We start from the raw sequence: 19,268 nt of genomic DNA on the forward strand, positions 1-19,268 counted from the left end.
AGAAGTAACTGCAACAAAAATAATACAGGTAAATATTCACAATATGATGATGAATTTTATAAAAAAAATTGTATACCTGAAAATCTCAGGTAAATTAGTTACTCAAAAAAAACCATTACTTAAGATTAAAATTAAAAAGAATTTAGTAAAATGATATCAATGCAATATAAACAAATATATTAGGCCTCCAAAATAAAAATTATAAAAACAAAAAATATAAGGAACTTTATTACCAAAATAAATTTAATTTTTTTCAAAAATGTAGCATATACATATAAACAATAAGGATAACTCAATAATACTATTTAAAAAAAAAAAAAATCTTGAATTTACATTAAAGTAGAATAATAGAATGGAAAATAATTTTTATATTAGGCACGAATGTTGTCTCCTTCAGAAATTAAAAAAGAATTTGTAATAAAACTGAATTTCAGTTTTATTAACTTTTTATAAGACTTAAGGAAAAATTTATGACATTTATTATTTAATTACATTATCTATAATACATAATAATTTAAGATAAAAATTTCAATTAATGTTTTTGTAAAAAATAAATATTGTACATTATTATATCATTCATATAAAAAAATTTGTATATAAAATATATATATTTGTTTTACATTTTTAAAATAATAATAATAATAATAAATATAGCAAGAAATGTAATATTTATATTATCACTTATAATGTAGACAATAAAATTTTATAACAATGACAATAAATATATTAGCTATGAATAATAGGCAGATATATTGTGCTCAAAGATAATATTTTTACTCATTTATTTTATTACTTTTTTAATATTAATTTAATTAAAATTTAAAAACTTACCCAGACCAGCTAGCTACCTGTGTAAAACAATTAATACGCCATATTTTATTAAAATTCATAATATATATTGGAGCACAATTAATCATTATTTATTAATTTATTATTCTTTTGTTAATTTAAAAATAAATTAGCACTTCATTATCAGTTCATTTATTTTATTAATAAAAGAGTTCATCCACATAAGTTATTAAAAAATCAAAAAATCATAATATTATTGAAATAGAATGATAACAAATATGTTTTTAATTGTATTGAATTATGATTCAGTCTTCAATATAATAATGTTCTACTCAATTTATTTCTACATTAAAAACAAAAAAAAAACAAAGAAAAACAAAAAATTGAGCGTTAAAATCATTGTTTTCGATGATCAGGGTCTGGTTCTTTACTATGTTTAGAAGGTCGTGGTTCCGTTTGTTCTAACATCGAGGACGAATTCGATCGAGGAACCAATATAACGGATCCATCTGCTGCCTGTTGTAAACTCCAATCGTACGGTGAATATGGATTACCATCAGGGTCTCTTAATGCCTGAAAATTAATTAAAATCAATTATCATTTAAATAAGATAAGTAAAAAGTAAATAAGCTAACTATTTGCAATAGTCTTGATCAGTTAAACATGAAATCAGCTTCTCGCTAAAAGAAAAAAAAAAAAAATAACAATCATAATATAAAGTATAGATTAATAAGAAAAAAGAATTACGTTAAATGCTTCTTTTCTTTTTTCTGTAGGTAAAAGTGATTCAGTTTTATCTAATAACCTCCTCTTTAATCCCAGCTCAAGCTTTTATACAGTTAGGCTGACCTGGAAGAGTCCCATGGGTTGAAGTAAATCAAGGGAGCATGAGGATTGGCTATATTACTGGCTGTAGATCTGTGTGCAAAATCTAGCAAGTGTCCAGTAATCTAGCCCACTGATGAGCAACGAGTGCTGCAATTCATGATCCCACAAAGAATAAAGTACGAAGAATAATCCGATTTTTGATGGCAAAAAACAATTCTGCTGCTGAAACTCACAGGCAAATTTATGACATTTACAGACCATATATTATAAGCAATGGTGAAATAAAATAGTGATGCTGTTGATTTTAAGAATGAAACAAATGTTCACGATGAAGAATGTAGCAGGTTGTCGATGACAATGGATGATGATTTGACTGATAAAAATTTAGAAAATCAGAACTTCATTGTGTCATAACTGTCTTTCTGCCTCTTTTCCTGTCCCACAGCAATGTAAACGTTATGCAGAAATGCTGAAGAAGAAACGGGAGACTAGTCTGTCCCGAATGCAGCTGGAGATGATTCTTTTTGTAAATATTTAGGAAGGAGTAACAGAAAAACAAGCAAAGAGATGAAGGACAAATTCCAGGTCGTCTTATGTCAGAAGAGGTCGAACTTGAAAATTCATAACATAAGGGTGACCAAAAAGGGGTTAGTTGTCACTGCTGATGACAAAGAGACAGCAAAACTTATCTCTGACTCACTCAAGTTTGGTAAACAACTTTGATGTTTACATGAAAGGGTGACTTTCATGTCTTTCTTAGGGGGGTGACTTTCTGAAATTTTACACAAATTACTTGATGATTTACTGCCCGATGACAGTGAAGTTGGAGAGATCGCATACCACCTACGAATATGGCGTGAGGTCGCTCAGTTCTGCAGGGGTGCAGTGTCCTTGGAGATTACTGAGGCCAAGGTGCGTCAAGCTATCTGCAATTTAGATAGGGGTAAGGCCCCAGACTTTGATGGAATAATGGCAGAGATTCTTGTTTGTTCAATTGGGGTGAGTGTGAGAGAGATCACAGAAGTTTTCAATAAATTGTTGTTTGGAGGATACTTCCCAGTGTGTTGGAAGAAGAGGATTTTAAATTGTTGTTTAAAGATGGTGACACGGATCCCTCTATTAGTTCATCATACAGGCCCTTGACTAACCGCTTACCAATAACCGCCCTAGCAGGTCATTGAAAAGGTTCTGTAGCTGTTTAGGCTTATTGATGGAGAATAAGTACGGGTTTTGTCTAGGAAAGGGTACTGAGGACACCATACTTTGTGTGATGAGTGTGGTAACTACCAGTGAGGTGGAGTATGTCCTGGGAATTTTCCTGGACATTTCATAATCTGTGGTGGCCCTCTGCCATTTACCAACTCCAGAAGAGGAAATTGTACTGTGAGTGAATCGCAGGTTATGCAAAGTTACTTCAATCATTAGGATGTGCTGCTCCGCGAGGACAGCCATGAGGTTGGGAAGACACTGTCCAAATGAAGTCTCCCGGGCAGTGTGTTAGGTCCTTTGATGTGGGTGGTGGAGTTTGATTCTCTCCTATGGCTGAGATTGCCTGGTGGGTGTCGCGTTGTGGCTTATGCTGAAGTTGGGCTTCTGCTAATTGAAGGATGCCGCAGAAGCAGGTTGAACTGTGAGCCACTCAAGCTTGCAGAATACTTGAACTGTGGGGTCATCAATATAAGATGACATTCAGCCCAGAGAAGACCACGACGATGTTACTCAAAGGCCATTCGGCAGTGAGTCAGCAACTATTTTTTGATGTCGGGCCAGCATATCAAGTTTGTTCAGGTTCAAAAGTACCTCGGGGTGTTTTTGGTGAGAAATTGCAATTTAAGAAGTATGTTGCAAAGAAGGCCTATTGTGCCTTCTTTGCAGTACAACATGTGGTCAATCCTGATTGTGGTCTTAACTTCAAGACCATGTGTGTCCTGTATAAGGGCTTATGTGAGGCTATTATTATGCTATATGAGGCGCTAGTTTAGGTAAATAGGCTAAAATTCAAAAGCTACAGAGATATTTTATTGGGCTCAATGCCTTATATTGTTAATAATGGGTGGTTACTGAAAAATTTCACAGAGTGAGAGACCTTTGATTGGGTCTGAGAAAGCATTATGTTGCTAGGAAGTCCGGTGATTTGACTTCAATGAAAGTGTGGGAAATTGAACAATGTGGCAATACTTTGTGGCAGGCCAGATGGGATGAAACAGAGAGTGGGCGTTACACATATGATATCTTTCCAGATGTTGTTGATTAGCAGGGTGCCTCTTGGGTACACCCTAAAAAGTACAGGAAGCAATTTTTTCTGGACATGGCGCTTTCAGAGACAGATTGCAGAGACTCGGCCTGGTATACTCTGGTATGTGTCCGCAATGTGTACAGTTGGACGATGCCTATGTTCTTTAAGTATGCCCTAAGTATAAGTAATGCGCATGGAGACGATTTGTCAGCTTGATATTATCGGGTTGGTGTTAGATCTCCATGTAAATTGGAGGGACCAGGCCCAGTGAATGATCATTGAGAATTTCATTATTTACTTAGGAGGGGAAAGGATTACCAAAAGAGTTTCAGGTTCCACTTGGATTTGCCTTATCCTACATGTTTTTTTTTGTTGTTTTTGGTTTTGTTTTTATATTTTGTTATTGTTTCTTGTTTTCGTGTTGTATTTTGCACTAATGTTGCATGTTGAACTCAACTTTTTCCTATTTCAGGTAGGTAGTTGTGATTTCAGTTCCTTCTAGTTGTCTAATCTGTCTTGTTTAGACTTGGACTTGTGTTTTGTTTTTAAAGAGTTATCTAGTAGGTAGCAGTACACTGATTGATGAGAATATCACATGTGGCATTTGCTTCAATGGTATCCTGACTGAGACAAGAACAAGGCTGAGAGATACCTTTTGCTGAGCTTTTGAAGATGACCTCTGGTAAAGCCCATCAGAGCTAGGTTCAGAGGGAGTGGCATGGTGATTGAAACCATCACATGGAGGGTGTCTTCCTCTATGGGGTCAGGATGTCTTTTATGTATTAAGATTTGACTGAAAAATTGGGCTACAAAAAAGTGTGTACTGGATGGGAGCTAAAGGAATTAACCAACACACATAAGGAAAATGTCTTGCTGCAGTGTATACAAGATTTTTTCATCTTCATTTTCAAAACGCTGCATTTTTGTGTTTACAAAAATGAAGGTAATGATTTATTGCACAATTTAAGGTAATGACTGTGCTGTTACTGGAGATGAAACCTGGCTTTTTATTCTTATGTAGAAACAAAGCAGCAGTTGATACGATGGGAGAATTCATCATCTTGTAGACTGAAGAAATTTAAACAGGAATGTTCAGTACAGAAAATTATGGCTACTTTTTTTTGGGATCGTTTGTCAAATTTAGTAATCACAGAATTGCTGTGAATACCGATATGTACTGTGAAATATTAAAAAATCTTATAAGAGCTATAAAAAACAAACGAAATGGGATACTATCCTATGGATTTTGGTTTTATATGACGATGGTCGGTCCAACAACAAATCAGACAGTGAGGTGATTGAAAAAAATTTTGTTGGAAACTCTTCAATCATCCACCCCATAGGTCTGTATTTTCAGTAATTATTTTTTCTTCATCTTAAAACAGTGGCTTGCATCACAAAGGTTTGATGAGAATGACACATTGAAAAATGTGTTCTATATGGTTTAAGTATTGATCATAGAATTTCTTGAAGCTGGAATGAAGAAGCTAGTGAAACACTATGAAAAATGCATTGAAGTTGAAGGCAACTCTGTAGAAAAGTAGTAAATAAATGTATTTTTTACACATAAGTAATAGAATTTGTTCATATTCTTCAATTTTGTTTTTATTTCAAAACGGATCTTACTTTAAAACATGCCTTTTATATATATAAGTGTACATTATGCATAATTAAATTATGTATTTTTTATCAGAAAAAATGTTTATTATATTTGAAATATCGGTTTTGCTCTGTTATTTTTTAAAGCATTATACCAAGATAAAGCAAATTTATTTTTAATTGTCACCGATTGGCTTCGACGGCATGTGGCACTTACTAACTTTATGGTAGCACTGAAAAGGACTATTGTCGTCGAATGGCTTCGACAGCTTGTTGTAATTACTAACCTATGGTAGCCCTGAGAAGGGCTGTTGTCATCGAATGGCTTTGACGACTCGTAATTCATAACCTTGTGGTGGCCCTGAAAGGAACCGTTTTTTGCATTAGTTCTGATAAGAGCTGTTGGGTTTAGAAGCTGGTCTCCAGTGAAGTCAAAGAGTTGCAGCTCGTCCATTGAAGTGAGACTGGGTTTTCCTTCAGCGGCAGTAGGGTCCCCACTACAGTGTGGCCGTGGTGGCTCCCAGAGCCCCGCAGTGTCGGGTTGGTATCGGTCATCCTTCATCGGCACAGCCGAGGTGATTCTCCCTGAGTGATCCCACGCTGAGCTGGCCACTGCTGCTGAGTCCACCAGCTAAGGCGATTGAAGCCCGGCGAGCTGGAGCGGAAAGGTAGTATCTGCATCCAGCAGCTTCCTTGGCAGGCCGGCTAGGCCTGCTGCTACAGCAGGGGTGTTGGCATCTGCCGGGAGGTCTCATGTTGAGGTGGCTAGGGAACTTCTGTCTTCTTCCATCTTCTTCTTCTTAGTCTTCTCCAAGTGGTGGTCAATGATGAATTGAAAATTTACTCTCATGCACGCTCTTTTATTGGAGCCTGAGAGTGATGCAGCTGCAGCGCCACTATTGTGGGAGAACTGCGCAGTCATCTGCGTGGCGGTAGTGATGCTTATCAGCGCGTACGTATACTGTGCGCCAGCTCATAGGCGGATGACCGCCGATATTAAATTAGGCATATATATGGTAAAAAAACCTATAATTCTGGACAAACTTTCTACTCTAAGAGTAGAAATAAAAAACAGACATCAGTATATGAAATACTTCTAAAAATAATCGTGACCTTCACTAACTGCCAACCTGTTACTGGATTTACAACTTTTATATCAGTATAATCTCAAAAAGTTATCAGGTAAAAAAAATATATATATATAACAAATACCTGAAATATGTGCCTATATAACTGGCTGAGTTTATTTTTAACTCTTTGCCGTTCAGCTATAAGAAAATCATGTTCTCTGACCAGCCGCTGTTTTCTTTCTCTCATTTGTTTAACTTCATCGGCAAGACTCATTATCTGGTCTAATTTTCTCTTTCTGCAGTTTTGAGCAGCCACCTTATAAAAAAAATAAATACACAAACAACAATAAACAATTTTTTTCACTATTTTATTAATAATAATAATTACTACAATTTGTATATATTGTAAAATTCTTATTATGATATAACTTTTCTTTTCTTTTTCTGTTTAGCCTCCAGAACTACCGTAAGGTATTACTTCAGAGAATGAATGAGATGATATGTATGAATGTACATGAAGTATAGTCTTGTACAGTCTCAGGTAGATCACTCCTGAGGTGTGTAGTTAATTAAAACCCAACCACCAAAGAACACTAGTATGCAAGATGTAGTATTCAAATTCATATAAAAGTCTTTACTAGGATTTGAACCTTATAACTCTCAACTTCGAAATCTGCTGATTTGCAATGACAAATTCACCATTAGATCAACCTGGTAGGATAACTGGTTTACAATAACTGGCTGTTATTTATAATAATAATAATAATAAAATATATATTTTTTTAAATAATTGCAATAATTAAAAAATAAACAATAAATTAACAGTAATGTCTACTAAACTAAAAAAAAAACAAAAACAACAGATCAAGGAAGGGATTGATTCTTGGATTTAAGTCAATATATTTTTCTTAATAAAAATTCATTTTCTACTCATATGTGCAATGCTTATACAACTCATTAAAAAACACAAAAAAATAAGAAATTTACCTTATTTTTGCCTCGTCTTCGTATGTCTCTTATTAATGAAAGTTGTGATTCACTTAGATCATATTTTGATAACCTTTCATTAAATTCATCCATTGGTAGATTAATAATATCATTAACTGGTAATGGAACATTTAATGCTCTTGCCCTCTTTTCATCTCTAGTCATATGCTCCTCCTCACTCCTTTTCCCTGTGTATTACAAAATAATATATATATATATAACATGTAATATTTATAATTGTAGTTATAATCATATACAATAGCTACATAATAGTTCTTAAATGTTGCAATAAACTTATTACAACTTTTTCTTTATGTTAAGTTATGTCAAAATTTACGAGATCAAAGAATTTTCTTTCCTGTTAAACATAAAACATAACATAAAGATACCTTAATCAACTAAGTCCTGAATTACAAGTATATATTATAAATACTCAATTCAATGAAAATAAATTCAAATCAATACACAAAAATTCTTCAGAGGATTAATTTTTCATCAAGAAATTCAACATATTTTTTAAAAGAATTACTAATCAAAGGATCCAACAAAACACTGATAAAATATACGAGGGTTATTTTTTTTTCAAGGTCCGATTGGTGACGAAATAAAAACCCATGCAAAAATTGAATGCCCTTTGCGCATATGTGTTGCGCCTTCAATCACGCCACGTCACTTTGATTAGTTCTGAACACGCAGCTAGCATGTAAACATGTCTACAACAATAGCATCTCCCGCCAAGTGTCAAGTGCGTGCAGTAATTAGATTTCTTCAGGCTGAGGGGTGTAATGCAGCTGAAATTCATAGACGAATAAGTAATGTGTACAGTGAAACTTCAATGAGTGACAGCAAACTGCGACAATGGTGCAGGAACTTTAAAGCAGGACGTACAGATGTTCATGATACAGGTGGTCAGGGAAGGAAGCGAGTGTCAACCGATGATCTCGTTGAGCGAGTGGATGAGGCAATTCGAGAAAATCGTCAGTTCACAATTTCTGTATTGAGTGATTGGTTTCCTGAAATTTCAAGGTCAGCTCTCTACACCATTGTGAGTGAGAGACTTCAGTACCGCAAACTGTGTGCTAGATGGATTCCCAAGTTGCTATCCGACCATCACAAAACAATGAGAATGGACGCCTCCCTAACGTTTCTCCAGCGCTACCACAATGAAGGAGAAGATTTTTTGAACAAGATTGTCACAGGGAACGGAGACCTGAGTCCATTTCGAAACTGAAGAAACAAAAGAACAATCCAAACATTGGACCCATTCTCATTCTCCCAGTAAACCAAAGAAGTTCAATCAAACCTTCTGCAACACAAAGGGTGTGGCTAGTGTGTTCTGGGACCGGAATGGAGTTCTCTTGGTGGAATTAATGGAACGTGGTACGACCATCACTGCAGCCTCATACTGCGTGACTCTTCAACGTCTACAAAGGGCCATTCAGAATAAGCGGAGAGGAATGTTGTCATCAGGCATTGTCTTTCTCCATGACAATGCTCGGCCGCACACTGCAGCTGTAACAAAGAAGCTCCTGTAGCGTTTTTGTCGGGAAGTGTTTGATCACCCACCATACAGCCCGAACTTGGCTCCATCCGATTTTCACCTCTTTGCTCACATGAAATGCTGGCTAGGAGGACAACATTTTGGCACAGACACCGAGCTGCAGACCAGCGTAGAAACATGGCTGAAACATAGGCGGCTCCGTTCTATGACGAGGGTATTGCAAAGTTGGTACCACGGTATGACAAATGTCTAAATCGGAGTGGCGACTATGTAGATAAATAGCGTAACTATGTAAGTACTTGTTACAAATAAAAAATTTTTTATTTTCACTGTGGCTTTAATTTCGTGACCAATCGGACCTTGAAAAAAAAAATAACCCTCGTAGATTAAATACTCGCTAGTGAATAACATAAAAATGATTATTTAACTATAGGACAAACAGTTTCAAAAAAAAGATCACTTAGATCACCAGAGTATCCAATGTCTATCAAAGTTTAAAAATAACAAAAACTCCTTTTTTTTCTAATCAATCTTGTCCTAACCTATTATACTTATTGTTAGTAACAGAATGTACCAAACTGTAGAGTTTCATATCAAACATGCAACCATAGAGTTGCAAGTTTATAGAAAGTATTATTAAATAATTTTAGATGAAACTGATAAAAAAGTATGCCTGTTCTGCAGTTATTCATACAAACACTTTAACAGATTCATAAATTTATTAGGGTTTGCTAAAACGGCATAAAAAAAATTAGCATGGCTGGTTTAATTTTTCAACAGAAACAAAATTTTGGAATAAATTCTTTTGTGAAATATTTACTTGGCATAATGTAAATTTACTCCTATAAATGATTTTTATATAAAATTTAAAAAGAGGATTTATTAAATCGTTTTTATATGACTAAAATAAAATTCTGGTGAGCAATAATATGATATTGAAGTCTATAAAATTATCTGAATGCAGTTTTGCTAAGGTAGCAATAAAGCACTCAAGTAGTCTACTTCATTTAATTTATTGTGATAAAATTATTATTTTCAGACATAACAATTAAAAGATATACCCAATGCATAGGAATTAAATTACAATAATTACGTTTTGTTAATGACCTTATAATTAGAAATAATTGTTTTTGACAAAAAAAAATTATTTGTAATACTGTCAAGATACCTTATAAAAGGAAAACATTTTTGCTGTTTATCAAAATAATAAATAACCATCTCTGAATGAAATAAGTTTGAAAAAATTATGTGCTTCAAAAAATAAGATGTATGTCAAGTTTGATCGTTTAAATGATGTGCAGTGAAATTTCAGACATGTTGAATTTAGTTTTTTGTGGCTCTCGAGTAAAGTAAACAAGTTTTGACATTTTCTGAAAAATGGGTGAAACTGAGGTTCGAGCTATTAAAAAGTACTTCTTTTTAAAAGATTTAACCCTGAAGAACATACAAAAAGAATTACACTTAACTTTAAATATTCTTCCTCTTTATTTTCAATAGTGAAAAAGCAGTCTGGTGAATTTAAACATGGTTGCACACCCATTCAAGACGATGAATGCTCAGGATGCCCGAAAACCATGACGACCAACAAAGCGTCATTAAATTCTAAATGATATATTAGATGATCTTCGACTGAAGGTATGTGAACTTACTTTTTTTTTGTCTTCAGTCATTTGACTGGTTTGATGCAGCTCTCCAAGATTCCCTATCTAGTGCTAGTCGTTTCATTTCAGTATACCCTCTACATCCTACATCCCTAACAATTTGTTTTACATATTCCAAACGTGGCCTGCCTACACAATTTTTCCCTTCTACCTGTCCCTCCAATATTAAAGCGACTATTCCAGGATGCCTTAGTATGTGGCCTATTAAGTCTGTCTCTTCTTTTAACTATATTTTTCCAAATGCTTCTTTCTTCATCTATTTACCGCAATACCTCTTCATTTGTCACTTTATCCACCCATCTGATTTTTAACATTCTCCTATAGCACCACATTTCAAAAGCTTCTAATCTTTTCTTCTCAGATACTCCGATTGTCCAAGTTTCACTTCCATATAAAGCGACACTCCAAACATACACTTTCAAAAATCTTTTCCTGACATTTAAATTAATTTTTGATGTAAACAAATTATATTTCTTACTGAAGGCTCGTTTAGCTTGTGCTATTCGGCATTTTATATCGCTCCTGCTTCGTCCATCTTTAGTAATTCTACCTCCCAAATAACAAAATTCTTCTACCTCCATAATCTTTTCTCCTCCTATTTTCACATTCAGTGGTCCATCTTTGTTATTTCTACTACATTTCATTACTTTTGTTTTGTTCTTGTTTATTTTCATGCGATAGTTCTTGCGTAGGACTTCATCTATGCCGTTCATTGTTTCTTCTAAATCCTTTTTACTCTCGGCTAGAATTACTATATCATCAGCAAATCGTAGCATCTTTATCTTTTCACCTTGCACTGTTACTCCGAATCTAAATTGTTCTTTCACATCATTAACTGCTAGTTCCGTGTAAAGATTAAAAAGTAACGGGGATAGGGAACATCCTTGTAGGACTCCCTTTCTTATTACGTCTTCTTTCTTATGTTCTTCAATTGTTACTGTTGCTGTTTGGTTCCTGTACATGTTAGCAATTGTTCTTCTATCTCTGTATTTGAATCCTAATTTTTTTTAAATGCTGAACATTTTATTCCAGTCTACGTTATCGAATGCCTTTTCTAGGTTATAAACGCCAAGTATATTGGTTTGTTTTTCTTTAATCTTCCTTCTACTATTAATTTGAGGCCTGAAATTGCTTCCCTTGTCCCTATACTTTTCCTGAAACCAAATTGGTCTTCTCCTAACACTTCCTCCACTCTCCTCTCAATTCTTCTGTATAGAATTCTAGTTAAGATTTTTGATGCATGACTAGTTAAACTAATTGTTCTGTATTCTTCACATTTATCTGCTCCTGCTTTCTTTGGTATCATTACTATAACACTTTTTTTGAAATCTGACGGAAATTCCCCTTTTTCATAAATATTACACACCAGTTTTTATAATCTATCAATCGCTTCCTCACCCGCACTGCGCAGTAATTCTACAGGTATTCCGTCTATTCCAGGACCCTTTCTGCCATTTAAATCTTTTAATGCTCTCTTAAATTCAGATCTCAGTATTGGTTCTCCCATTTCATCCTCCTCAACTTCCTCTTCTTCCTCTATAAAACCATTTTCTAATTCATTTCCTCCATATAACTCTTCAATATATTCCACCCATCTATCGACTTTACCTTTCGTATTATATATTGGTGTACCATCTTCGTTTAAAACATTATTAGATTTTAATTTATGTACCCTAAAATTTTCCTTAACTTTCCTGTATGCTCCGTCTATTTTACCAATGTTCATTTCTCTTTCCACTTCTGAACACTTTTCTTTAAACCACTCTTCTTTCGCCAGTTTGCACTTCCTGTTTATAGCGTTTCTTAATTGCCGATAGTTCCTTTTACTTTCTTCATCACTATTATTCTTATATTTTCTACGTTCATTTATCAGCTGCAATATAACGTCTGAACCCCAAGTTTTTCTACCCGTTCTCTTTATTCCGCCTAAGTTTGCTTCTGCTGATTTAAAAATTTCCTTTTTAACATTTTCCCATTCTTCTTCTACATTTTCTACCTTATCTTTTTTACTCAGACCTCTTGCGATGTCCTCCTCTTCTTTACCTCCTCTTCCTCAAGCTTCTCTAAATTCCACCGATTCATCTGACACCTTTTCTTCAGGTTTTTAAACCCCAATCTACATTTCATTATCACCAAATTATGGTCGCTATCAATGTCTGCTCCAGGGTAAGTTTTGCAGTCAACGAGTTGATTTCTAAATCTTTGCTTAACCATGATATAATGTATCTGATACCTTGCAGTATCGCCTGGCTTTTTCCAAGTGTATATTCTTCTATTATGATTTTTAAATTGGGTGTTGGCAATTACTAAATTATACTTTGTGCAAAACTCTATAAGTCGGTCCCCTCTTTCATTCCTTTTGCCCAGCCCATATTCATCCACTATATTTCCTTCCTTGCCTTTTCCAATGCTTGCATTCCAATCTCCAACTATTATTAAATTTTCATCTCCTTTTACGTGTTTAATTGCTTCATCAATCTCTTCGTATACACACTCTACCTCATCATCATCATAGGCGCTTGTAGGCATATAGACGTTAACAATCGTTGTCGGTTTAGGTTTTGATTTTATCCTTATTACAATGATTCTATCGCTATGCGTCTTGAAATACTCCACTCTCCTCCCTATCTTCTTGTTCATCACGAAACCTACTCCTGCCTGCCCATTATTTGACGCTGAGTTAATTAATTACTCTAAAATCACCCTGAACTTACTGAGAATGTAAATTTTGAAAAATCATATTACTACATTTTATATGATGTTTTGCAGATGAAAAAGCATTCTGTCTGATATTTGCAGCATTTTTTAACAATTGAACTATTACTCATTTGACTGAACACTTCTCAAGAGTGTTTAGGATTATTTAAACACAATTCTGCTGTTTTTCTTGCATGTTTTATAAAGTAGATGAAACATGCATTAACCATTATATGCCAGAGAACAAAGTGTAGTATAAACAGTAGATGGGAGTAGGTGAAAGTGTAGCGATAAAAGCAAAAACAATTCTATCTGCAGGAAATGTCATGGCTATGGTTTTTTTGGAATTCTCATGATGTGGTGCTTATAGACTACCTGGAAAAAGGTAGGACCATCACTGGGCAGTATCATGCTTTACTACTGAACTGACTGAAGGGTGCTATTCAAGCTAAACATCCACATCTGGTCAAAAATAAACTGCTCTTTCACTACTATAATGGACCTGCACACATGCCTCAGGTTGTTGCTGCAAAACTCTATGATCTATGCTTCACTTATAAATCACTGTTTATTAAGTGCTTCCACATGCACTATATTCAACTCCCAGAGATTACTTCATATTCCAATACCTGAAGAAATAGCTCAGCAGACAGAGAGGTACACTTCAAAGCTGAGACAAGCACTTATTGTACAGAATTGGACAAATTGCATAATGCAGTTATTAAGAAGTTTGAAAGTAGTTGGTCTAAATGTATCAAATTGCAAAGGTGACTAAGTTGAAAAATAAAAAAAAAATTGAAAGATCTACTCTTTTTGTTTGTCAGGCTGAGAAATTTCTAGAGAATCCTCATACAAATGCCAAATATCACTCCCATGATTATCACAATATATCCAAATCATTAGTTCTAAAAGGCTGAAATATGGTAAATTGTCTTAGGAACCCACTCAGAAGGCTTTCTGATAATAGCAAGGTTAAAAGGGGGTTAAAGGGGTGAGTTAAAAATTAACATTTTTTTTTGTCAATAATTTAAATATCTGCACTAAATCTGTTGAAAATCTCTGCGTTATTTTTTCAAAAAAGTGAAAGAGACATAAAGACATACTATTATATAATAATATGACTACTATACTGTTATATAATATATATATATATATATATATTTATTATTATTAAAAATGTCTATTATAAAGACATACTATGATATTACAGTATAATTGCTGAGCTTGTCTTAGTACCAAATTCTCATTTTTTTCTCAGATATTTTAAATGAATACAAAGTTTTCTTTCCAATATCATTAACACTTTCAGTGGCAGTTTGAATATTTTGAAATTATTAAAAAATCCAAACAGATATTTTAACATAATTTAATTTATTAATGTGTAGTGAGTATATTTATGTAAAAAAAAAATATTGGCTCTGTTTAAAACCAAATAATGAAATGACGCATACAATGCGATTGATTGAGAAGTGTGTGTACAGCGCCACTGGTTGAACATGTGGCAACAGTCGTTTAGTAGTTCTCGGTCAGCGATACAACTACTTATTCTTTATTATTACCATATTTGTGTTGATTATTATTATGAGTAGTCAAAGCTTGTTTATGTTGTTATTTGATATTATGGCCTATCTACACATAAAACAAACACTTTTATTTTTAGTATAATTATTATACAGAAACAAACTATAGAATAATGTTACGCAAAACAAATCAAAAATACATAAAATTAGAGATAAAATTAATTTTATTATTTATTCATTGTTCCAGGTTCTACAAATTTTTTATACAAATTCTATTTACACACAGATAACATAGAAAAATAAAAAATAATTTAACAATTCTGATTAAAGTAAATAGGATATTTTTCAAAGTTGGCGGTAATGATGCTCACAAAATAATAGCAGGTAAATCTGTAGGTGTTTGTTTATTAGTAACAGAAGTCTGTTTGTCATTGCTTTGTTCGTAAATAAGTTTTAAAAATAATCGTCGTCGGAATTTTGTACTGTAATAAGTGTCATCTTTTCTTCATCATCTTTTCCAGTTTCACAATCATAGTCACTATCATTTCCCACTCATAGTACAAGTCACTATCACATCAAAATCTTCATCACTAATATCGTTTTCTAAAAATATTTTTAATTCAAACTAGGACATTACTTTTTTTATGTTTAGTTGTTGGCTCTTTGGTTGTGAAGGTCCTGGGGTATTTCATTATCTGCCGAAATAAATAATTAAGAAAAAAAAACAGAGACCAAGCACGAATTTACGTTGTTCAAATGACATTCCACTAGAATATATAAAAATAAAAATATATTTATTTTTATTGGAGTAAAATTTTTACTTAAGTTTTATTTCTTTTTTATGGCCCTCTTTTCAAATATTTTTCACTGCTTCTTCAGGCAAGAAAAGTTTTAACATCATTAATTTTTTTATGATAATACTTATTTATCTGTCATGGTAGATTTAAAGTTTTAAATCACTTAATACTAAACAGTGATATAATTATTCTGGTAATTTTAAAATTCAGTAAACCATTGAAAAATATTTTTTTCAGATTAAAATTGACATTCATATCACTTCTGAGTACAAAAAAGTTTTTGGTAGTAAAAGAGAATTTTAAAATCAATCTGATATTAATTATAAAATTAATTAATGATATTAATTATAAAATTAATGTCATTCACTAATTATCTGTATAAAACAGCTAGAATTCATAAACAATAAAGTCTACTTTTTGACAATTAAAAACATCAATCTAATCCCAAGTTTAATAATAAATATCTGATGTCTTAATGAATTTGTAATTTTAAAAACCAAAGACTTTAATAACTAACTTACCTTTTTGTTTGTCTCTTGTTATTGGCCTCTGCATAGCACCTGCTTGTTCTGGTGGTAAATGATACGTGTGATTATGAGCAACATGTTCCAGCGGAGTCCTAACAGCTGCAACATAAAAACAAAAATCACGTCAACTGCATACCACCAATGCAAGTAATTTGCTGATGTTATTTGTTTATTACATTAGTAAGAATAAAAATTTAACAAAGATATATTATGAAAGATTTTAAATTACAGCAAATTTGAAAAAAGGAGTTATCATAAACATAACTAATGATTAAATAGACTCACTAATAGCTATTTATTTCAACAGTAATCACAGCTATAATACTATTCTAAAAACATTCCCTCTTAAAATTTAAATCAACTGTATATTAGATTTTATAAATTCTTTTCTACATCGTTATTTATTTTGAAACTTTTCATGTTTAATTTACTATTATTTCATGTATTTATTATGTTTGAATGTTAATGTGCACTTCAACTATTTTTTTTATTTTTATAACTGTGTATTTTGTGATGTTTGTCTGATCAAGGTTTTACCAAGATTTCTCTTCATCTATTCAGGCAAATGTTAGAATAGTTCTCTTTTTATCCATGAAGTGGCAGGCAAACAAATTTCTAATCTGATCAATTGGTACCCATCAGAATAAAAAAGTTAATACTGAAATCATGATAACAATTTGAATTTAAGTATGTCGCTGTTTTTAAAACATAAATTTATACTGTTATGAAATAAGATATTGCATTTCTATATTTTAATATAGCATAAAGTAGATTAATATTTACAAACTGGGATAGAATTTTCTTAAATTAATTTTTCATTACTAGTCCAGTAATTCTTTTTTTATTTGAACATAATTAGAGAATCTATCAAAATTCATGTTTCACAAATTAAATTAAAATAATGTATAAATTTTAATAATACAAAGTAAAATACTTTACAACAATTTCTTTAAAACCCTAAAATATTTTTAAAATTACCATAATCTTCAATTTATACAAATTAAACCACCAAATTTAAACCATAAAAAAATCCTAATGTTTAGTTCACACTATCTCAGTACATTTATATTTCTGAGTATCATTAAATGTTGAGCTGCTTAGGTTCTCTTTTTTGAAACACATATAGAAAGTTAATGATTCTGTTTTTAAATAATCACAACTTTAATTGTTTACAATGATTAATTTACAAAATGTATTTAACAGACGTGTAATGGGCTTTTCCAACTTATTACATTTATATTTAAATGTAATGAGTTAAATATAAAAATTATTCATAATCTTTCAGAAAAACAGAAGAATAATCTCTTTTAGAAGAGATAATCTTTTTTGTTAGATTCCAAGATTTGAAGGCTGAGACAAAGAAGGTACAATGGAATGTTGTTAATAAGATATTACACATGTGGTAGAAATTCCACTTTTCAACAAGTATAAAATTATAAAACCTATATATCAAACTTGTGCTACGGATAATGATTTTAAGAAAAATAACAATAAGGCTGACATCTTAAAGTTTCCACAACTATAAATCTTATCTAGTTTGGTGTTTTTGGTGAATTTGACATCTTAAGGTCACAAGCATTTGTGACCATATAATGCAAGTTAATAATGCTCATTTCTCAATTTATAATCATTTCAATAACATATGTAGATATGTTATAGAGTAAAATATTATAATGGTTTACAAATGCAAATATTATGGTTTTAAGGCAAAAGATATATAATTATAACTTCAATCAAAATACATACAGAATGTTTCATTTACTTAAAAGTTCTAATTCAGATAAAGAGATTGAGAAATACAAAAAGCAGAAAAACTCATGTTAATCATAAATTAAACCATTGAAAAAAATTCTGTAATTAAGTCTGTTTATGGCTTAAATGACATAATAGTAGACATGACATAGAAAATAGCAATAAGCCATACCATACTCATGCCATGTTTATTAGGAAAACAAAGAGGAGAGAGTGCTTTCCTGTTATTTTATTCACTGAACCAAATACAACACAGCATATCAGGATTCCTACCTACCACAATGTAGTGACATTCTGCTTGCAAATAACACTTTCTTTTTCCTCTCTACAGAACTGGATGTACAGTGAACATCAATGCCATCAGAGACAGCAACATTACAGTAGAGTTTTTTATACCTTAGGTATACATATATGAAGTTTAATCACACATTGTATGAAAATAAATTGAAGGTCACAAAACTTCACTTCAAATTATAATGAAAAACCCTTCCAATAATGAAATTAATCTTTCACATAAATCCCTTAAGAATACATTTTGTTCAATTTATCATTAAAAGAGTTAGCAATTTCTTGTAATCTTCACTATCAACTTCAAGAATAACATCATACTTTAGTATGTATAAAATGACTAAAAAATGGGAAACCATCTGTCTCTCTGTTATACGGGGCGTGTTCTTTAAGTAAGGGCTGTTTTCAATTTCTCGCCATTAGATGCGGTGGAAATTGATGGCACTAGTGTAGCATGCTTATTTATATCAACGATCATCTGTTCGCAACAACAGGTTAACGTTATTTGCGTTAGTTGCTTATATAGCCTGACTGAAATGAGTGCTACAATAACTAATCCTGTGAGTTGTGAAGTGCGATCAGTAATTCATTATCTACTAGTTAAAAACAAATCTGCTGCTGATATTAATAGAGAAATTGTTGATGTTTATTGACCCAGTGTTATATGCAAAGGTAAAGTTCACCAATGGTGACTGTTTTGTGGAAGAATGAATGCTCACAACAAAGAACGTAGTGGTTGCTCGACTGTCATCACAGATAAATTGACTGTAAATGTGAATGCAAAAATCTGTGAAAACAGAAGGCTAACTGTTTCTCAATTATTGATTGAATTTCTTTTTGTTTCGTGATCAGTAATTTACAACATTTTAACTGAAAAAAAAAACTGAGTTATAGAAAGTTGTGTTCCAAATGGATACCAAACGTTTTGACAGAAACACAAAGAAAAACATCCCACTGCAGGCAAACTTTTGAGGCGCTATGAAAATGAAGGTGATGATTTATGGAAACACATGACT

At 32.5% G+C, this 19,268-nt stretch overlaps 1 protein-coding gene across 4 annotated transcripts in view; it reads right to left on the minus strand.

Moving 5' to 3' along the window:
- Nucleotides 1-688: 688 nt before the first annotated feature.
- cnc (NFE2 like bZIP transcription factor cap-n-collar) overlaps nucleotides 689-19,268 on the minus strand; it is a 667,227-nt gene continuing 648,647 nt past the window's right edge. For 3 of the 4 annotated variants that reach the window (XM_075367220.1, XM_075367219.1, XM_075367218.1), the window contains exons 13-16: nucleotides 16,207-16,311; nucleotides 7,510-7,697; nucleotides 6,665-6,838; nucleotides 689-1,362 (exon numbers count right to left, since the gene is read on the minus strand). In XM_075367220.1, coding sequence (XP_075223335.1) covers nucleotides 1,186-1,362; nucleotides 6,665-6,838; nucleotides 7,510-7,697; nucleotides 16,207-16,311 — 644 coding nt within the window. In that variant the 3' untranslated portion in view covers nucleotides 689-1,185. The remainder of the gene's footprint in view (nucleotides 1,363-6,664; nucleotides 6,839-7,509; nucleotides 7,698-16,206; nucleotides 16,312-19,268) is intronic. The other variant, XM_075367221.1, reaches the window with a different exon arrangement.

This window comes from Lycorma delicatula, chromosome 5 (genome assembly GCF_047948215.1).
Source record: "Lycorma delicatula isolate Av1 chromosome 5, ASM4794821v1, whole genome shotgun sequence".
Classification (NCBI taxonomy): Eukaryota; Metazoa; Arthropoda; class Insecta; order Hemiptera; family Fulgoridae; genus Lycorma; species Lycorma delicatula.